At 33.7% G+C, this 18,640-nt stretch overlaps 1 protein-coding gene and 1 non-coding gene across 2 annotated transcripts in view; one reads left to right on the top strand and one right to left on the bottom strand.

The window, feature by feature from the left end:
• Window positions 1-17,511, top strand: part of Phlpp (PH domain leucine-rich repeat protein phosphatase) — a 185,422-nt gene extending 167,911 nt beyond the window's left edge. Inside the window, exons 8-18 of the mRNA XM_033467284.2 lie at window positions 5,198-5,345; window positions 6,996-7,121; window positions 7,221-7,374; window positions 7,480-7,540; window positions 8,289-8,543; window positions 8,624-8,833; window positions 9,386-9,548; window positions 9,630-9,913; window positions 10,841-11,680; window positions 13,705-13,945; window positions 14,771-17,511. Coding sequence (XP_033323175.2) covers window positions 5,198-5,345; window positions 6,996-7,121; window positions 7,221-7,374; window positions 7,480-7,540; window positions 8,289-8,543; window positions 8,624-8,833; window positions 9,386-9,548; window positions 9,630-9,913; window positions 10,841-11,680; window positions 13,705-13,945; window positions 14,771-15,229 — 2,941 coding nt within the window. The 3' untranslated portion in view covers window positions 15,230-17,511. The remainder of the gene's footprint in view (window positions 1-5,197; window positions 5,346-6,995; window positions 7,122-7,220; window positions 7,375-7,479; window positions 7,541-8,288; window positions 8,544-8,623; window positions 8,834-9,385; window positions 9,549-9,629; window positions 9,914-10,840; window positions 11,681-13,704; window positions 13,946-14,770) is intronic.
• LOC117218782 (U5 spliceosomal RNA) lies at window positions 6,344-6,464 on the bottom strand. The gene has a single exon (XR_004489867.1). It is a non-coding gene; the product is annotated as a U5 spliceosomal RNA (small nuclear RNA).
• Window positions 17,512-18,640: the final 1,129 nt, after the last annotated feature.

Genomic DNA, 18,640 nt, shown 5'->3' with positions numbered 1-18,640 from the left:
AGCATTTGATAGAATTCTGAAATTCTTATTCTTAAATCTTAAACGTTTTAAGTTCTAACTGCAGGTGATAGTTTCGAAGTGTGTATTTAGTATGGTACTCTAATAAATAGTATTTTAAATCACCGGCAGAATAGTAATTGAATAATAAACTTTCTGCTGTTCTGAAAAGGACGGAAGGGGAATCTAATTATCATAGAAAGGAAACTCGTTCAGATTGCATTCGCTTCGTTCGTAAATATGCAGAATGTTATGTCTACAGGAAGGGTAAAAAGCTACTATATGTTATAACCTATGTTTTCTTTATACATGCTACGCATTTCATTACATTATTTATAAGAGAAATGAGGAATTCTGTAAGTGCAGTTGACTTGCCTTCATCATAACATATAACATGTTCTATCGAATTGTTAATCATTATGCATTACGAATTGTTAATCACATTATTGAATAAATTTAAAGTAATTTATAAAGCTTTTGCTGAAAACAATATGACATATAAAATATGAAAATAATTTAAAATATAAAATACTACACTTAAGACGAAGTCAAGATTATGATTACTCTTAAATTGTCCTTTACTTTTTGACACAATTATAACAGACAAATAACAAAATGAAGGAACCTTTCCAGATACAAACTAAATAAACAAAGCGTTATTGTATATCCATAAAAAAAGTGAACACTGTTCGTTGAAATAACTAAAAATGCCTGTTTTCAGCGCGATTTGAAAGCTTCAGGTCGATGCGTACACAAAAGTCCAAACGTTTCATTACACAAAGAAAAATTCAAAGTAAAGACTCGCAGAAGGATCAGCTACTTTCATACTGTTGGTCTCTTGCTCCCCTAACGAAACAAAAGAATAGCTTAAAACATTAACGGGCTCTCTGGTGGGCTGCATGCAACAGCGAATCATTAAAAAAGAGACACCTATTCATTAGCGACTTCATTAGTCACAAGACGGAGGGACACAAGCCTTGTCTTTATAGCTAATTAATGTTAACAATCATCGCGACGAATCCACGTTACGAGCCCGGATAAAAGGACCGCGAGTATCATAACCGAAGAAATGTTCGAACGTACCTGGTCTTTGGCTTTCTAAAGGGGAAGAAGAACCATTTCAAATATTCAACGCTGTAGCTTGGACGTTGTAGATATAAGAGAATTTTAAAGCATATAACAGTCTCGAGTTTCCCGACTCTGGAACAAAACCTTTTCCAGGAAGCGTTATTTAAAAGCTTCTTATCATTGGATTTCTTCTATAAATAAGCCGGCTGCTCCACATTCGTGGAACAATGCGAGCAGCCAACCAGTGAAACCGTGCAATCTTTTCCCGATCGCGGAGTCTGATCAGAAAGACCGCATACCCCTAATCTCTTTTACAAAGAAGCGTGAACATACTGCAAGGGATTAGTGCCTTCGAGTTATATTACTACAGAAAACGCTGTAAATACGTTTTACGAGCTTTCTATTACCAAAATTATGCCTGTTATTATTCTGCTTTAAAAATCTTAAATATTACATGAAAGGTATGAAATCTTAGGAGAAAGATATTTGCCGACATATATTTATTTCAAGCTTTGACTTACGATTTCAAATTAATGATAATGATACTTAGCACTACACAGTTACAAACTTATATTTATTAGTAGCACATCTAATTATTTAAGCATTTTGTAAACAAACTTTAAGAGCCATTTCGTGACATTTCAAGAATTCATCGTGAAATTTCTTTGGTAATATCATCGTTTATTCTCAAAGAGTTACACATTTCTAATACTATAATGGATATATTTATGTTTAAGAAAGTCTATAGAATCGTTCTACACAAAGAACATTCATATAGCTTTTATATTAGAGCAAAGAAAATTCACAAATTCATTTCTTAATTTCTTGAAAACTGATGTAAGAAATAATACGGAATACGGAAAAAGTTGAACTTTCAATTTTCTGAGTGGAGTTACGTGACCCAAAACCGCAGCCACATAGCAGCACAGCCCATTCATAGTTGTCTTTGCAACAAAGGAGCATCCCTGACGTTAATTCATTCCCTGATCAATCTCTGGATCTGGCTTGCCCGGCGCCGTAGAGGTTGCTGAAGAATATCCAGGGCTCCGTAAGAGAACTAGACCGGCGTATCCCCGAACAACGAAGCGCTAACCAATTGCTAGACGCTGGTACACAACCAGGCCGGTAGACAAGGAATTAGCATAGTCCCGGTTCGTACAGCACAGCCAGAAACTAATCCGTCTGTTCTGTTACGTCAGGCTGGTCAGCCATCCTTAGTCTCCCTCTTTCCACCTTGGATCTGGAGTAGCTCGAACATGGTTTGCCCCGCGTCAGACTTCTTAGTCCTCTGACGAACTTGTGCGAGCGAGCGTGCACCAGCGCGTTGCAGACTTACTCCTCGAGGCAGTTCAGGCTACTTTTACCGTGTTGGATTTCGGCATGTCTGCGAAACAGAGTCCACTACGCTTCGGTTTGATTTGAAACGGTTTTATCGGGGTGACGCTGGGAGATCTTGGAACTCGGCGAGCCGAAGTACTTCGATGAATACTGTATTTTGAATATACGCGGATGTAGCAATTTATATTGGACTACGATCTGTGAAAAGTTTGTCAATGTCGGCGGTCTTCGATTATTACAAATACATGGATCCAGGGAACAGCGAGGGAACTCTCTAGCTAGGGGCACACTTAGATTGGACAAGAAGGTATCCACTAGAATCAGTGAATATTTGAATACATTATGAACGGTTGGAAAACGCGAAGGAAATTTCCTTGAGGACGCAGTGTCTCGGATAAAAAGCATCTCGGAATACTCGAGTGGATGCTCCAGATCTATAGAGACGTCCTTCCTTTTTGAACTCCAGCGACTGAAGGACAGGGTGTAGACGGCGAGAAACAGCTGCGTGCCGTAGATACGAGTGTGTGTTTGAAGAGATCTACCTTTTGAAGAGGGCGCGGTAGCAGCGTTATGAAGTGACAAAATGAAGAAGACAGTCTGGATCGAGGATTTTTTGGAAACGAAGGATAGCGCCTGCAGATGGTAGATTGTTGAATTAGGTATAGAAAAAGAAATGCAGTTGGATACGAAAGTATTCGACCATATCATCGGTTAAACAAATTTGCAAATCAAACGTTTACTGAAGTTTGTTTTGATGAACAATAACTAATTTATTTTTCGATGAATATAAACTAGTTTATTTCTTATGAATCCTAACTAGTTTGTCTTTTACGGACACTACCTAGTTTTCTTTATAAACATTAACTAGTTCTTTTATGAAATAGTTGCTGCATGGAATTAATTTGCAAACTTATTTCTTAATTCTGCACCTTCCGCGTGTTGTTGTTGTGTATAAAATGGTGTGAAAATCCTTTGAAAGTATTGTTACTATCTACTATTGAATTCTTTCAAGAACGACTATGATTTTTACTATACCCTCAATGAGTAATCACTATATTCAACATTTATTAGCGATTTTCTCATTAAACGTTCGGAAATAAACTTATTGTGCAAAATTTTTGAAAGTGACATATGACATAACGAAACAGTTTTTGCATAATAGTTTATTTGCTAGAGCATGATCGCTATAATTATGAAGTTCCTTGAGTAAAACCCCGCATTATTCAGGTGTTGAATATTTATATGATTACTTAGATAGGATCCCTACACTCCATTAAAAAGTTATTTCTACTTTCACTAACGATTATAAGATGTACAGAGGCCCATAAAAGTGTTAACATATCAAATGTAACAACAATTCATAGAAACGTTACGAAAAAGTTAATAAAATTAACCTGAATCAATTTTATCTCTGTACATAAATAATTTGTAAGCTACTGTAATCGAAGTAGTATTTTTTCATTAACAACTAAGAATATGATAAATAATGCTATAAAATTGTATACGAAATTGCAAATAACTTTGGGGATCAATTATTTAACAATAAAATTGGTATTATTAAATTTGGGTCTAATGATAGTGTAGTGTTACACACAATGGAGTTATATAATACGTATAACCTTGCAATTAACGTACTGCTAATAACTTCCAACATAAAATAAATTTGATGCGACAACGGATTACACAGCATAAAGGATTAATTTAAAATATAGTTACAATACGTTTAGATAAATTTAATTCGGCGGTTAAATAACCTATTTCGTGCATCGCATTGTGGATTACAAAAGGCTATTAGTGTCAGTCATAAATTAACGAGGTGAAAACTAGCATGTTCGAAGGCTTCCATAGTTTTTGTTCTGTGTTCAGTCCATTTACGTTAGCGCGCAAACATTTTCGATTTTACTTTAAAAACTGAAAGTTCGTCCGATGACACAGATGCTTACGACCAGAGGAAGGTTTTCACCATAATTTGAAACTTTCTACTCAAGTGCACATCCTGTGGGCGGCTCGTCCGTTTAGGTTCACCGATTCGTTTGTCCGTGCAGCGAGGGTGCAACGTGCATTCACGTTAAACCGCGTTGCGCCATAACTGTAATGCTAATTCAACACGATTTATTTGATTGGACCGAAAGCCGGAAATGCCGCTCAATTTATGATGAATGGCTGAACGGAAAAGTTGGAGAGCCGATTTCATTGTTAGAGAAAAACGCAAACATAAATCAAGCATTGCATACATTGCGAACCTGAATTTTCAAGCAAACGTATATCTATGAATCTAAATCTAAATTTTCAAACATTACATGTAAATAAGCATAATTTTTATTAAACAAAATAATTCATCACTGGACTGCGGATCTTTATGCACAACAAATATTTTCTTCATAAATTGCAACAAACAAGAACAAGATAGAAATTTTGTTCTTTGTTTAATAATTTTATTACGTGGTTAATAATATATAAATAATCATAAATTCTTTTAATCTCTGTATAGTTTCAAATTTCGTCAAGCTATTTCTATCATAAATGTATAAAATCCGCAGTCAAGTCATTAACTACAAACAGGAAAGAAACATTTGAAATCGTAAAATTAGTACAAAATTAAAAATTAGTACAGGATTTTTATTTAACACTTTACAAAAGTTATTATGTTTAAAAATGTTCTATAATATCTTCCAATAAATATTATTGATGAAAATTATTAAGTTTTTCATTTTCTGAATTGTTTGATTTCGCTTGGCTTAAAGCGGAATATTGCAACAGAATTTTTCATAACGATGCGTTCATTTTTTTACAGTCTGAAGGAGTTGATCTTAGATCGTAATGGGATCAAATACCTGCCGCAAGAACTCGGTGAGCTGAAAAACTTGAGAAATATTTCCTTAGCTGGAAATTGCCTCAGCAGTCTGCCATCTTTTTTCAACATGCGAGCCCTCACGCTAACGGTATGTTGCTATGCATTTCATGGAACTATTAAACTATTTTGTAATTTCAAATTGCTCTGGAAGCACACTGGTGGTTCAGTGTTACAATGAACAGTCACGGAATAATGATGTACCGTGTACGGAAACACGGATCCAGGCTAATGAATGGGCAATTATTAGAAATAAATAAGAGCGAAGAATGTGAAACATATTTCAACATTCAAGCTGATCTGATTCTGATTCTCGTCAAATCGATGAAATTTTTCTCAAGTAGAACCCTTAAAAAACGACAAAATCTTTTAAACAGTCTAATATTAGAATTTTCTACGTATCTCGCAAAATAATTTTGTTTTATATTTTCAGTTTTGTGTTCCAAAAATATGTATTTTGCGTTTAATATCTAAAATTATGCAAATAAATATTACCGAAATGTAAGGATCAAATAAAAAGTGACACAATCAGTTTTTCTTTTATGTAGAAAAGATGTCGGATAATGAATTGCATATACGCAAAATAAATTCAAATTTAAATTTTGACATTTTTTAAATGCACACACACACACGCACATTTTCGTAAGAATAATTTCACCAATTAAAAATTGTATACATACATGTCGTAATTACAAATTAAATTATTTACAAAATAACATCTTATAAATATCATTTATTATATTAACAAACTTGATTTTGAACAGATACTAACAACAGAGTTGATCTCAATTGCATTCTCGCATTGTATAATGTACAATCATGATAGTGCAAATTATAATCAGTGACTTTACACAATATTAATATAATTTATAAATTCAATTTTAAGTATTCTACTTCATATTCTAGAAGTCAATTAAATTGTTCTACTTCAATACCAGCAACAATAATGTATAACATCGTTTGATTAACTACAAATCTTCAACTAAAAAACCTTAACCACAAAAATTCCTACTGAAATAAAACAATTTATTTGGTCAAATATCTCAACGTTCAATATTAACCTGAAAATTTTTGTTTTCATTCCATTACGACCCAACTTACGTCGGGTCCACAAAAAATTATTTCATAGACTCATCAATTGTTCCCCTCCACGGAAATCTTTAGTAAAAGGCGAAAGATTTATACGTGATTTGAAGGGAAACCAGAGTAACGACATCAGTCTTCCAGCCTAGTTATATCTGCGGCTGAAATAATATTACTTTCGAGAACTTTGTCGAGTGCAAAGCCACCTAGTGGCCACAAGATGAACTGGTATCACGTTAGAACCGTAGCTGTAGAACAAAGCACCCCTGGCTTTAAAACTTTCATTCTTATACATATAAAATCATTTTATTATTTTTTATAAATGTGTAATGATAACTTGACTGCAAATTTTTATGAAAATTTTAATTTTCATACATCATTTGACGGAAATTAAGATTAAAGAAAAGTTTCTTCGTCAACTAAAAAATTACCCTTTAGAATAATATAAAAATTAGATCTCGTTAATTAATACGTTTCCTTGCATCCTAAAAATCTGCATATGCCATAAGTGTATAAATATTTGTAGTCTAATAATAACTAATATTGAAATAGATCACATAGAATCGCAAAAATTCTGTAAAGATATTATAATCTCTTTGCACAGCATTGCCAATTTTTAATTTCATACACTTAACAAGTAAAAATATATTATTTTTAGGATGTCTTACCAAAAACCGATCATAACAAAGGCTACAAAGATGAAAGAAGCACTCAGAATAATTTGTACAAGGTCAACCTACGAAATAATCAATTAAAAGGGAACATTATTTTAGGAAATTACGGAGTAAGTAATTAAGATTGGACTAATTAAATGTGTTTATACTTGAATCTTTTAGAATAATAATTATTGACTGATACCGTTTTTATTTCTTTTTTAATCAAGAATTTGACGCATCTAGACGTCAGTGAAAATAGCATTGAGAAATTGGACATCAGTGCTCTCCAAGAATTGAGAAGCATTCGTTGCGCAAGAAATATTTTAACAGAACTAACAGTCTGCGGGAGAAATCTTGTTTCACTTATTGCCGGAAATAACAGTAAGGCTTGCTTCCTCATTCCTCGAATCTAAGAAACGCAGATAAAAAAATCTGCAATTGTAACATTCTCGATTAATTGAAACAAAATTCCATTTGCCTTTACAGAATTAAAAAAGTTGACTATAGAACCTATGCCGGTGAACCTCGAGCATCTAGATGTTTCTTAGTAAGTAACAATAATAAAATTATAGTGAAAGTAGCTGCCAACAATTTCCGGTCAAAATGTAATTTGTCAGAGGAGTCAAATAAAAGATGGCTGCATATGAAACTTCACTTAAAAATTATAACATACTTTCTAACTTTAAAAAAAACATTTTATTACATTTTTTAATTAACTAACTATAGAAGATGTTGATACAATATATGTATATATCTATAATTTTTTATTAAAATCTTTGGCAGTCACTTTTGATCAGTAAAGTATAATTATTAATTTCCTATATTATTTCGTTTTATTAATAATTTTGTATATTTGAACCTTCTTCATGTTATTTTTAGTAATTTATACATTAATATGTTCGTTTGTTAATTAAAGAAGTCAAATTATTAGACCACTCTAGGTTATGCAAAAATCGTCTCCATCAATTGTACGAAGCAGTAACCAATTAAAAGGTTCTTTCATCCTTTAACAATCTTAATAAGTTGAGAATAATGCTTCGATAATTTTAAATTCCTTTAACCTTCCTCTTGTTCTATATTTTATTCATATTTATCACAACGCATAAAAACCGTAGTTTAGTTATTATAATTTATTTTTATATATAATAATATATATATAATAATATATAATAATAATTCTTTCGTATTAAAATGGTACTTTCTTATATTATTCAAATGTTTTTTTCCTGTTCTTTATAGTAACGATTTTTATGTATCTTTATGTATCTTCAACATTGCCAACAAATTCATTACAGCAACAACTTAGACGCCCTTCCAGAATGGACACCGGATTTACCGGTATTGCGTGCCCTTTTCGCCTCTCACAACGCTTTGACAGCCCTACCGGACAGACTGCTAACTCAACCATCCCGACTGGAGGTTCTTCACCTGCCCCACAATAGGTTGCAAGCTCTACCACCACCTAGGAAACCCTTAAACATCGTTCACTTGACTCTGCAAGATAACGCATTGACGGTTCTGCCAACCAGTTTCTTCACCAATACAGAAAAGTATGCAAACGATTGCATTTCTCGGACGAATCTCTGCTTAAGCGAAGTGATGATATACTTATGATATACCTCTGTTTCAGAATGAAGGTTTTGAATCTCTCCAATAATCGATTATCGGAGCTTCCTTCGATGGGGGATGGAAATAAGAACCGACAGGGCAACCATAGCTTAGAAAAATTATATCTCACCGCGAATTGTTTAACGGACACCGCAGTGGACACTCTCGCCAAGCTAACGTCCTTGCGTGCTCTGCATATAGCGTATAACACTTTGGATACGCTCCCTGAAAGGTGCTCAGGAAAAATCTTCAACCCTTTAAGAACGAACGTCGCCGTACTAGTGTCATTAGGCTATTATTCTATGCCAAAGATTATTACCCATTATTGATGATTTTGTTCTCTAAAGAATATAGTTTGAACATTTTAGAAAGCTCAGAACTGGTGATGGTTAATTTTCAGCGGTTAATTTTCAGATGGTTAATTTTCATTGACAGTGAACAATCATGACAAAAATGATATTTTACTATATTATATTTTACTAATTATATGTATAAAGTCTATATATACAATATATAATTAGTTATAATTACATAAAGGGCAATGTAAAAATAGTACAAGAGAAATATTAGAAAGGAATATTCAAAATTTTCAAAATTATTGTGAATGAATATTATAATTCCATATAAGTAGCATGTCAATAAATTAAGGTACATTTTATCTGTTCTCATCTATCAATTTCATACTCGTATAATGCATTTCACGATAATATCCTTATTAATATAATTTTTTGTAATATTTCCTCATCTTTAATAACTATGTACACGTTAAATTACTAACTTCCAGCTGCACAGCTTCGTGGAAGGACTTGGAAGAATTAGTGCTCTCTGGAAACCGACTTCAGTACCTGCCGGACAACGTCGGCAATTTACGCCATTTGCGTGTGTTAAGGGTTCACTCTAATAGGCTTCTAACGTGCCCAACGTTTAATAAAACAACTTCGCTAAAGGTAACGTTATACAAACTATGAAATTGTTATTGTGACAAATGAGAGAAATGTAAGAGTACTAAAGGAACGAACCCTGTATAGGTATTGGATTTAGCCCATAATCAATTGGACAGAGTAAATCTGGCGACTTTAGTTCCTCCCCAACTACAGTTTCTGGATATATCCTGCAATTCGAGGCTCCACGTGGACCCTAGACAATTTCAAGTGTACAGATCCCAGCGACCGATATCGTTAGTCGATGTATCGGGACAGAATAGACCGAGTCTACCTTCTCACCCTCATCAGCAGGAGATTGTATCCTCGGGGAAGAGCGCAGAACAGCCGTGGAGACTAGGATTTTCGGAAACGGCTGGGTCCAGGGAACGGTAAAAACCTGTTCATTACTGCTAATCGATATTATGCACTGGTTCCCTTAGGACGGCTTGATTGAGATGTATTTTACTTTAATGTAAATGAATTTTCTTTGTGATAGTATGGAAATACAACTGTAAGTAAATATAAAATTAATGATATAAGATTGATATGAATTAATACAAAATTGTCTGCATTAGTTGTTAAAGACATATTTGATTCTTTGTTTTATAATTCTAAGAAGCTGAAAACGGTATATTGACATTTTTCAATTATTGTTTCTTATTGTATGTTATCGTAAATAGCAAATTGCAAATAATTTTTTCAAAGTCATTAGATAAGACACTATAATGGGATATATCTTATTTATTAAAGATTTTGTGTATCACTAATAGAATACAAATTCAAAAAAAGACATTCATATACTCATTTTTATCATAAAACATGTAATCCGTAGTTTAATAAGCACTAGATTACAGGTTGCTTCCACTTTTTCTCGAATTGTTATTCCATGAGCGATACACTACATTCTTCAACAACTTAAAGGAAAATAAATTCTATTAACATTGAATAGAGTTTTATTGGATAATTTTCATATGCTCTCGAAAATGACTTACTGTCCAAGCTTTCACGTCTAGCATCATTTTTCTCCTCTTCTGTTTTACACAATTTTCATTTACACAGGATAATTACTAAAGTGCGAATTTTTATGCAGGTTTAAACTTGTGTGTACTAATTATACACGACAACAGGAACTACGTGGATATTGATTTCGTTTTTTAGTAATTTTAATGAGTTGAGAATAATGCAACAGTATTTTTAAATTCTTTAAACGTTTGATCTATTGATTTATTGATTTTGATGATTGATCTATTCATTTTGGTCGCAAATGCATAATATCTGCGATTCAATAATAACACATCTGTATTTTCTGTACACAGATTGTACGTTTCGCAAGTCAGGATGCCTTCGTTCTGCAACGTGGAAGGCCTGTTCGGTATATTCGATGGCGGGTCGAACCAAGAAGCGCCTAGTGCTCTCCAGGAAATGATCCCCCGGTTGTTGTTAGAGGAGAGAACCGTTCGGGAAACGTCGAAGGAATACTTAAAATACACGTTACTCTCAGCTCACAGGGAGCTGAAGGAGAAGGGCCAGAAATACGGCATCGACGCAACTCTGGTACACATTGTCAGACTCCAACCGCAACAAGGATATCCAAAAGGGGCCACGAAATACTCTTTGAAGGTGTCCTCTTCCGGGGATGCGAAGGCTGTGCTCTGTAGAGCAGCTGGACCATTGAACCTGGCTCCGCCCAGGAAGGTCTCCGTAAAGAATCAGCTGGGAAACGCGGCCATGTTTCCTTTGGTGGTTCCCGACCCTACGTTCGAGGAAGTTGATTTAGAGGATGACGATGAATTTGTGATAATCGCGAACCGAAGATTGTGGGAGGTGTTAAGCATCCAAGAGGCTGTTCGAGAGGCTCGAGCGGAAGCTAGCCCGGTTCTAGCCGCCAAAAGGTTGCAAGACTTGGCGCAGGCTTACGGCGCGGAGGATAATCTAAGTATTATGGTTGTTCGATTAACTGGACCTAATCAGGGCGACTTGGACCAGGTTATGAGGGAGCTAAGGCACGCGGTCGGGAAGAATAGAACGCAGACGGAAGGGGGTTGTCCTTGCCCTTGTTGCGTGCCGCCGGCAGCGCATAAGCCACCGGGACCTTGCTGTTGTCACGCGAATGAGGGATATTACCTGAACGGCGTGTTGAAAAGTATAGTGAATAGGTGAGCAAGACCGTACCATTTTCATTCTGTATGGGGAGTGCTCAGTCAAATGCTGTAAATTGTTTTACTAGAATACAAGGTGGTGTAACGGAAAGATGTCACCTGATTATCTTTTTAGTTTAAAATGTCATGAAAAATATTTGCAGTATTTACACTAAATCCAAAAACCCCATTTTAATCGGTTTCACTGTTTTCATTTTTAAATTCTTGGATTTATAAAAGTTCTTTCATGGGAATTGATTGAATACATTTCTTAATTCAAGCATACATTGTAATAACTAGACCAGGGGGATCTTTATGCAAAATTAAAATTGTCTGCATCGCTTGTAAAATACAGAGCTGCACAGAACTTTCCTTCTTTTCTCAATGATTTTAATAATTTGAAAATTACGTACTGGCATTTTTAAATTTTGTTTATCTTCTCCATAATTAAGATTCTACGTGGTCGATTTTATAATAAATACATAAAATCTGCAATCTGGTAACAACAATGCCAAGAAGTGTAAATGAACTTTGTCTCATGATTCTTACAGAGCAGCAAACATCAGTCACTATTTGTAATTGGTAGGTTTAGTCATAATTCTTTATAGTCCACATTTTGTATAGGAGTATAAAAAAGTTTATGTAACTCGAAACCAGAAAATATTAGTCTATGCATATAAATGAACAACGAATTAACAAATTCAAAATGATTAAATTTTCCGTGATGTGCGAAGTAAAAGTTGAAAATCGTGGCTAAAATGAAATTAGGCTAAAAAATATGATAAGTAGGTATGTAACTTCAAAGTTACACCGAGTCACAAAAGGTGTGTCATGGTAAATAAATTCGTTGTGATTTATTTTTTGTTCATTTGTTATGTACGAAACGTGTATCTTGTTTATTGTACGTTGTAGCAGTGTAGAAATAACAAATTTTAGCATGATCTCCAGATTATGGACCTTAGACTCTTAATCTTCTGCGGTTCTAAGTCGACTCAAACTATTGCACTAGTAGTTACTCATTTTGATGATTTACATCAGTGAGTAATGCCTCAACTGATATGTAAGAGCAATGGTAGTTTGTCGCAGGGGTTACTGCGACGGTTTATATAAAATAATCCGAGAGAGTTTTTTTGGTTTTTATATAACGAGAACTTTAATATAACTTGTAACAAAAGGCGATGAGGTACAGTGTGTAGAAGGTAAAGGTAAACGAGTGACGGATGAGACAGAAATATGAACACGTTGAGAGTCGGAGGAAAACTTGCTAACTGACGTCTCCCGGTCGAGAGGTCCTCGTATTTATTGGGGAGAACGTATTGAAATTGGTAAGGGAAAGTCCTTGGGAAGGGCGAAGGCCTTTCCCGAAGATTTTCCGACCGGGGTGATCCGGGACCTATGGTCCGAAACTGTGTCCCAACGTTTTTATTGTTTTATTGCGGTGTGTACGCCTTGCGTCGGGAAAACCCGAAAAAGGCATATGCACACCCCGTTTTTGAAGGACGTGTCTTTTTATGTCTGGTCCGCCACAGTAGTATTTCTCGACTGAAATAAGAGGCAAGAAACACTTTGAACAGCTAACGATTAAAGAAAGATGGAATTGTAATACGGATATATGAGAAGTTATAATTTAGATTATACTCTAACTGCTCTAAGAGTAATTAATGAGTGATGATACTAAAATGATACTAAATCACACCAACTTTGGAATGGTAATACTTTACTACCTACCTTTACGTAAATAACTAGTTTTTGACAATCACGTTTCTGCGATTTTTCATGTTTACTTGCTTTTCTATATTTTCTTAACATGTTTTTTTACATATTTCATCAAAGACAAAAGAAAAACTGACGCATTTAGGAGAAGTATCTCAAAACTCATGCGATCGTAAGCATACTGAGCCGTATTGTTGTTAAAAAGATCTGCTATCTGACCGTTACAAAATTCCTAAAAGTTATCTTATAATGAGAGCCTTAAATTGGACAGACCTTTAAAAGATGCTTAACACGAAAATGCTTAGGTCATCGATAAAATTCTGATGCAGGTCCAACAAAGCTCATAACGGATCCGGCAGGTACTTCAAAAACCGCCGACCTACACAAGAGAACGAAAGTCCGCCGTACAAGGACGACAGGAGCTCGCCAAGTGGCCAATCCGACCAGGCTAGCGACAGTACTTTTAAATCAAGACATCCTTCCGGTAGGGTCTGGCCAGGAAGTGCGGCATCCAGAGCCACAAATAAGGCCCGGCAAACTGTTTTTGTGCATGAGAATGGGGGACGGAAGGTAACCAAAAATGAGAGTACAGTTGCTGGCGAAAGTATTCGAATTCTCGCCAATAAACTTTAAAAAATAAGATATGTTAATCATATTTATAGGCATGTTAGGCGTAATTTTTATAGCCATGTTAGACGTTAGTCCTGAAGGTAATGTTATAACTACTCTCTATAAATCTTTATGCATATTCCTATTTCTTAGATTACTTTTGTAAAACCCAGAATAAGGACAAAAATTGTTTCCTTAATTAAATTTATGTTTCTGCTGAAATTGCTTTATTAGAATCTGAATCAAAACACTTGAATTTTTACATCGTTTCACTTAAAAATTAACGATAACTTCGCGATCATATTTCAGCACAAAATTAAAATGAATGTTTAATAACTTCTGCAAATATCATGCAACTCATTTCAAACTTGATATGTAATATAATTTTGATACTTGTACCTTATAATCAGACTGCGGATTTTATACAAAAATCTAATCTAATCTAATCTAAATGTAAAACAGTGAAATCATTTAAAGAATTTTAAGCTATTGTTGTATTGATTTCAACTCACTAAAATTATTAAGGAAATAAATAAATGTGTATACAACTTTTGCAACTAATGCAGACAATTTTTATATTGCACAAAAATCCGCAGTTTACTTATAATTGTTAGTACCATATACATTATGTGAACTAACAGTTCAGCATTACCTTAAGAACTGAAGTCTAACATGCTCACGTTTACTGTTTAAAGTTTCACTCGCTTATTCGAATACTTTTGCGAGCCACGATAAAACTTGCAATCGTAAAAATGAATAACATCGAAAATCGATGAATTTTGCTAGGTCTCGACTTGCCACGGAACGCAAGAGGACACCGTCTCCGAGAGGTCCGGGGCATTAAGCGAGGAGCAGTTCCGTTGTTGGGAATATATGCTCGAGCAGAATACCCAGCTCTTATTCGACAAGGAATTGGACACTCTATCGAGAACTCCATTGCGACGAGGTCAATCGAGATCCACTCCTCAATTAGGAGGCAATTTGCCTTTTCTATCGAAGAGATTCGGGAGCGCTAGATCCTTTAATCCTTCCCTTCCGCGGCCACCTATCGTACGATTTGGTAGCGGCAGGAGATTACTGAACGGAGGTCCGAATGCGGCTTACTTCGGCAGCCTGCAAAGGCTGATGCCGTATAATCTCGAATACGATTTCGCCGTTATTCAAGAAAGAAACGGATTGGACTCCCTCGAACAGGACACCACGCGGATGCAACAATATTGGGGAGTGGCCACCACTGAGCTGTGATACAGTACGATACGCATTCGCTTTTGAAATTGTGATACTATGTTGAAAAGCGTATTACATGACGCTGATACGACACCAGTATCAAATGGTTGCATCCATTTTGGTGAAAAAAGGTCACTTAGAATGTTAAAAATACGTGAAACTGTTGGGTCCCAAATAAAACCACAGAACCTTGCTGCGCACAAATTATGCAGCTATAGCATTATCAATAGGCTGCGGATCTTTATGCAAAATAGAAATTATCTTTATTAATGTCTAGAACCAGGAGTTGGATAACAATGTATTTTTCCTATCAGGAATTTTAATTACTTAGAAATAATATGTCTTTGTTCTTATGCATTTATGCGTTTTTATCATGAATGCAAAAGATTCGCAGTGTGATTATCAATTTCTGGAAAATCTTGAAATGAAGTTTTTTGAAATAACCTTTAAAACGGTCATTATTTTGCAGAAACAATAAATTATTGGCATTTACAAGGAAATATGGACAAAAGTATAAGTTATATTTTATTTACAATGAAAATTGTTTTTAAATTCTCGTCACCGTCGTTGTTTGAATTATGTTATAGTTCATCCAATGAAAATATACATACGCCACAAAAAATGAATTTAAGACTATTGTCAGCCTAAATCGGCATAGATCCGGAATCATAAATTATTACGTTTATGACGCGTTTCAGTCATTTGCGTCACAGAACATTATTACTTCATCGTAAGTGAACGAGTCATCAATAGTAACAAGCACAATAATTTATATTTTTACGATATAAATAGCACAGCGATTTCTACAGGCGCTTAAGCAGAAAACAGATCTTTTGTACTGACTAAACTGTTGAATACAAACATAGAATGTAAGTGTAAATACAAATAGCTTTAAAAACATAGAAATGCAAAGAAGTATATATAAGAAAATTAAAAAAAAAATATTTAGAAATTATTGCATATGTGAATATAGATACCTTAAATGTAAATATATGTATATTAGATAATTGACGAATATGCATTATCGCATAGCGGTTTTGGCAAAGCCAAACTATGAGCTACACATTTTTATAATGTGTAACATTATTCAAGTGGCAAATGGAACGATCTCACATTATTTTTATGGAAATTGTGATTAGTAATTTCGAAATAGTGATTTAAAATAATTCTAAAATAAATATTTCGACGATTGAAGTTCGTCTATATTAATACGTATTTAACTACATATAAACATTAATGTATATTAAAAAGCAGATGAAAATGCATAATAGGGGTAGGGATTCGATTTATCGCGTAATTAATGTTTAATAATTAATATATATTTTTTTACCGGAACAAACTGGCGACTTTTGTACCTGAAATTACGAGATAAGTGATCAACGGGCAGTATTTTAATAATTCGCGATAAAATATAACTGCAGATTTTGAATTCACGTCCTAATTCATTAACCCGGAACAGTACATAGGCTCGTTCGCGTATTTATCGAACTTTGATAATGCAATAAACACGTGTGTTTTCATATACCATTTATTATCTCTGTCTGACCTTGATAAGCATTATCTTATTTGTTGGACACCAGCAAACTATCTATTTCTCTACCGCAATGAGTTCATCTTCCCGGCTTATTCAAATAGATTAAAAGAGATATACATACATACAAGAAAAAGCACTTTCTTTTGATCCGTATTATACATATTAATCGATTTCCGTACACATCACGGTAATCTTGTTCTTCTTTCAACATACAGTCCGGAGCAATGCAATTTTGCTCATTAAGATAACGACTAGACAATCGAGAATGAAGTCCGACACAAAAAGTTCACCGAATCTTTATTTGATAGATTAATTCTTTTTGATGATCTCAATAAACGCGTGACTCTTAATCATGAACTAATACGTTCCAGTCTGCAGATACATACCATTTGTGTATATGTATATTCCAATTTGCTAGACTGTACAATAATTTTTTAAATTAATAAATTTATTTAGACTTATTTGTTTGTAATATGTGCCTTTCCTGAAATTGTACGGTGTAACGAGTGTCAATATATTGTAGGTACAACTACGATTTTATTGATATGGACAGTAAACAAAGGAAAAATTATTGAATCAAATATGTTATGCAATGAAGAATTATAGTGACGTTTGCAATGCATACATTCTGATTTTATTATCATTAATCATAAGCAGATGAAAAATTGTTTAATCAAATGTGTTATGCAAGGAAAAATTGGAGCTTGCATTACACTTGTTACGTAAAATATGCTTGGAAGATAATTAAATCGATTTAATGACTTTACTATGTCAAGTATTATAATTCATTGTCTATGACACACCCCCAACACACGCTTGTAAATCCTTCTAACAGAATATTTTTAGACTGTTGAATAATTCGTAGACTGTATAATTGCAATCATCTTCTTATCTTGAAAATTGTCCAAATCTTTTCCACGTTTGTAATAACTTTGAAAAGAGATAAACAGTTTGGAAAGATTTATATAGTTTCATTTATGTTTTGATTTTGTATTTAAAATTGTAATTAAAGCAACTAAAAAATTAAAGCGGTGAGATGGTATGAAAGAAGTTTCAATTCTAATAAACTTCAACATAATAGCGCTTTTAAAATAATGAAAACATTTTCAAGTTTTAACGAAAACACTAGAAACAGATTAGTATATCATATTTTATGAGTCTAATCTTCTCTCTCTTTTCTTCTCTTTCTCTTTCTCTTCTCTCTCTTTCCCCCTCTCTTAGAAAAATATATTAACTGAACAATAAATATCCTTCAAAGTCAATTTGATGTAGTGATCTCATTGCCAGTACGAAAAATCTTTTCCTTCACAAAATGACTTATCTACATTTTTCATTCTTCATCCACACATGACAGTAAGATAAAAATAAATGATGGAACAGATAGAGCAAAATATCTTATCAAATAACAAACATTCCCAAATATCCCACTTTCGAAAATAAGGTCAAGTCGAACTTGAAACTAAAATTTAATGGTAAGAAAATATTCAAATAATCTTTGACAATAATTTAAATTTTAATATAATTATCATTGTGTCATAGATTTAATTATATGATATATTGAATCACATCTTCCATAAAACTAGAATAATTAAACCTAAAATTCCTGTTAATAAAATTTTATAATTATTTTATGTAATATTACAAAGATCATCACCCTGTTTTAATAATTTTCAAATCATTGTATCAAAAGCTTTTCCTCTATCATACTTCATATCGTAGGAGTAAACAAATTATTTTAACTGAGACATGAAAAAGTAATTTTTGTTATGAAAGAAAATATTTCTGTCATTGAAAGATAAAAACAAATAGTTACTATAAAGGAATAAAAAAATATTTACGTCATGATAAAGTAAAAAATACATTCTTGCTGTGAAGGAATAAAAAAAATTTTTGTC

The sequence above is a fragment of the Megalopta genalis genome, chromosome 1, assembly GCF_051020955.1.
Source record: "Megalopta genalis isolate 19385.01 chromosome 1, iyMegGena1_principal, whole genome shotgun sequence".
Taxonomy (NCBI): domain Eukaryota; kingdom Metazoa; phylum Arthropoda; class Insecta; order Hymenoptera; family Halictidae; genus Megalopta; species Megalopta genalis.
Note: the sequence above shows the minus strand (reverse complement) of the source record. Positions and strands in the feature narration are given on the sequence as shown.